General features: G+C 46.3%; 1 protein-coding gene across 1 annotated transcript; it reads left to right on the top strand.

Moving 5' to 3' along the window:
* Positions 1 to 1,259: 1,259 nt before the first annotated feature.
* LOC125221768 (putative receptor protein kinase ZmPK1) lies at positions 1,260 to 3,810 on the top strand. The gene has a single exon (XM_048124010.1). The coding sequence runs from the start codon at positions 1,282 to 1,284 to the stop codon at positions 3,643 to 3,645; it is 2,364 nt and encodes a 787-aa protein (XP_047979967.1). The 5' UTR covers positions 1,260 to 1,281; the 3' UTR covers positions 3,646 to 3,810.

The raw sequence follows: 3,810 nt of genomic DNA, 5'->3' as shown, positions 1-3,810 counted from the left end.
CTCTCCGGGACGCGTCACGTATCGAGACGACTCGTCTCGTCGAGACGAGATGCATCCCGCATCGCCGTCTCGATGTTGTCTCGTCTCGTCGAGACGAAACCGAGACAGCATCGCGCAGCGATGCGGATGCCCTTATGTCCTAAGGTAGACGTCACACTTGGATTTGTGTGTTAAAGTGAAAAAAGAAGATACATATTTTTAAATATTGATTGATGTGAGAGAACTTTTTTTCAAAAAAGAAAATGTGACATTTTTTACCGGACAAATAAAAATAAAGTGTGTTATCAACCTTGAGATTAGTCTAATTAAGTTCGTCCTAAATTAAGACCAATGTCCATTTCCAAATAACATAGACCAATGTCCATTTCCAAGTCCAAATTCAAATTGTCGAGATCAAATTCCACTTATATCTCAAGATTAAAGTCCACGGTACACTTGTCATACAGGGCAACCGTAATTAGGCGGCCGAATAATATCTCTAAATTAAAGTTGACGTCCTAGGGAAATTATGTAATTTTATGTTTTGCAATCTTCTTTGTTTAATGTAATTTTAGTATTTTTTTTATTCGTAAAATTCAATTGAAATTTTATTAATACTAAATTGATTCAAAATACTAAATGTTGAACCAAGAAAAGTAGTTGTAAGTGAAACTATTGCGAAAATTCGTATCTGGACTCCGAAAAACGAAATGATAATTTAGCAATTAAAAATTACAATTGTAACCAAATTTTTTGTCCTGATTTGGGGGAGGGATGTACTACCTAAATTTATAAAATATGAAATGAGTAAATCATTATTAGGTTGTAAAGCCGTCTTCCTAGCATTTTCTCCTTTTTGTCCCATTTCAAATGGAACATTTTTTAGCACCAAAATTTTATGCAGTTTTGGTCCGTGAGTTGAATGAAAAAAAGAATAAGTATAATAATATATTCCTTCCGTTTTCCATTAACTGTAGTCTGACACGGATTTTAAAAAAATATAAAAAAAAGTATGTTGAAAAAGTTAATGAAATATGAGTTTTACTTTTATATATTGATTTTATAATAAATTGTGAATATCGTGACTTAGAGAAATGTGAAATACACTTGCCAACAATAATAAAAGTAAAATGAGACTTTTAACAAAGATAGGACGAAAATGATAAAATTTATCCAGTGCAAAGACTCTTGAGTCGCCTTGTCCCTTTCAATCAAGTCTACATATTGGAAATTCCAGAAATCAAAGTTGACTAACGACTTATAAAATCTAACAACCGATTTCCATTGGGCACAACTCAAAAGATGAGAAGCCTAATCACAATCACAATCACAATCTTCCTCTACCTATTCGCATTCACAACAGCAGCCTCCAAATCCCGACACATTCTAAACCGCGGCGATTCCATAACCGTCGGCAAAGAATCACAGTTCCTGACCTCCCCCGACGCCACCTTCACCTTCGGCTTCTACAGCCTCGGCACCAACGCCCACTGGCTCGCCATATGGTTCACCAACTCCGCCGACAAGACCGTCGTCTGGACCGCCGACCGCAACCGGCCCGTCAACCACAAGGGCTCCAAAGCCACCCTCCGCCGCGACGGCGCCCTGGTGTTAACCGATGTCGACGGTGCCGTCGCCTGGCAAACCAACACCACCTCCTTCGACGTCGCCTCAGCTCATCTCCTCAACACGGGAAACCTCGTGCTGAGGAGTCAAAAGGGAGATATTCTATGGCAGAGCTTCGACTCTCCCATGAACACTCTCCTACCTTCTCAGCCATTCACCAAAAACACTAGGCTCACATCCAGCTTAAGCAAAGCAAGCTTCGCCCCCGGCATTTTCAATCTCTACTTCGGAAGCAACCACGTGTTGAGACTGATCTCCGACTCCCCGGACACCTCCACCTCCTACTGGCCTAATCCGAATCAGAACTTGTACTCAAACGGCAGAACCAACTACAACAGCAGCAGGATCGCGGTGTTGGACGACCTCGGCCGCTTCCTCTCGAGCGATAAGCTGCAGTTCAATGCCTCGGACGTGGGCCCAGGCATTATGCGGCGGCTCACGCTGGACTACGACGGCAACCTTCGGATCTACAGTTTGAACGCCTCCACGGGCTCATGGTCCATCACGTGGCAGGCGCTGTCCCAGCCCTGTGATGTGCTGGGCGTGTGCGGGAGGAACGCATTCTGCGTGTACGCGCCCCTCCTGCCCAAGTGCACGTGCCCGCCCGGGTACGTAGTGGAAGACAACACCAACTGGAACACCGGATGCAAACCGGCATTCAATATAACACTACTGCAGTCGACACAAGTGTACTTTCTGGAAATTCCTCACGCGGATTTCTACGGATTCGATCTCAACTCCATGGAGCCTGTCACGTTGGAGACGTGCAGGCGCATGTGTTTGGAGAATTTGCGGTGTGTCGCCTTCAACTACCGTTTGGTAGGAAAGGGGGTCTGTTACATCAAAAGCGCAATGCTTAACGGCTACGCAACGCCCGATTTTCCAGCTAGTATATACATCAAATTGCCGGAAACTTTGGTGCCATCCCAGCCTAAAATATTCCATGCCTCGAGCCAGACGTGTGGCTCGGAAGAAAGAGAAGAACTCATAGGTTCATCTTCAATGTATGATTTCGATAGCAGGAGGTTTAAGTGGGTGTATATGTATTCATTTGCAGCGGCGCTGGGGGCTATAGAGCTGATGTTCATACTCCTAGGGTGGTGGTTTCTGTTTCGAAAACACGGGATCCCAGCCTCAGTGGAGGCAGGGTACAACATGATCTCGAGCCAGTTCCGGCAGTACACCTACTCGGAGCTGAAGAAGGCAACCAAGAATTTCACAGAGGAGTTGGGGCGAGGGGGCTCGGGAGCCGTCTACAAAGGCGTCCTCTCAGACGACCGGGTGGTGGCGGTAAAGAAACTGGGCGACGTTTTTCCAGCTCAGGAAGAGTACTTCGCAGAGATAAGCACAATAGGAAAGATCAACCACATGAATCTGGTGAGAATATGGGGATTCTGCTCGGAGAGGAGGCATCGCCTACTTGTCTATGAGTACTTGGACAACTTGTCGTTGGACAGGCATGTTTTCGGCTCGAGCTTTCTTTCATGGAAACAGAGATATGCTGTTGCATTAGGGACAGCCAAAGGGTTGGCGTACTTACATCACGAGTGTTTGGAGTGGGTGATCCATTGCGACGTGAAGCCGGAGAATATTCTTCTCGATAGTGATTTCCAGCCCAAGATTGCAGATTTTGGGCTGGCGAAGCTGCTGCAGAGGGAGGGGGATGGGTCGGAATTCACGAGGGTGCGAGGGACAAAGGGGTACATGGCGCCGGAGTGGGCGCTGAGCCTTCCCATCACCGCCAAAGTGGACGTGTTTGGGTACGGGGTGGTGGTGCTGGAGATGGTGAGGGGGGTGAGGTTGTGTAATTGGGGGGAGGAGGAGGGGGACGGAGGCGGGCCAGTTTCCAGCTTTGTGAGGAGATGGAGGGGGGAGGTGGAGGGGGTGGTGGATGGGAGGTTGGAGGGGCGATTTGGGCGGAGGCAGGCGGCAGCGTTGATTCAGGTGGGGGTTGCTTGCGTGGAGGAGGATAGGAATAAGAGGCCGAGCATGGCAGCTGTGGTGGAGAGTTTGATGGCATGTGAATACGAAGAAGATTGAGTTTCTTTTTCTTCTTTTTATGTTTTGGACACCTCATTCATCGTGTTTGTTCTATTGTTATGGATGTTCATATATGGATTCTATAAAGAGCTTGATGATAACAAAAAGTGTAATGCATGTAAAATGACAACAGAAACAAAACAATATATTGGTAGCATCAATTGA

This window comes from Salvia hispanica, chromosome 4, assembly GCF_023119035.1.
Source record: "Salvia hispanica cultivar TCC Black 2014 chromosome 4, UniMelb_Shisp_WGS_1.0, whole genome shotgun sequence".
Classification (NCBI taxonomy): Eukaryota; Viridiplantae; Streptophyta; class Magnoliopsida; order Lamiales; family Lamiaceae; genus Salvia; species Salvia hispanica.
Note: the sequence above shows the minus strand (reverse complement) of the source record. Positions and strands in the feature narration are given on the sequence as shown.

What these genes read in the sequence shown, in the direction of transcription:
- LOC125221768 (XM_048124010.1), top strand. Translation starts at nt 1,282, where the DNA reads ATGAGAAGCCTAATCACAATCACAATCACAATCTTCCTCTACCTATTC.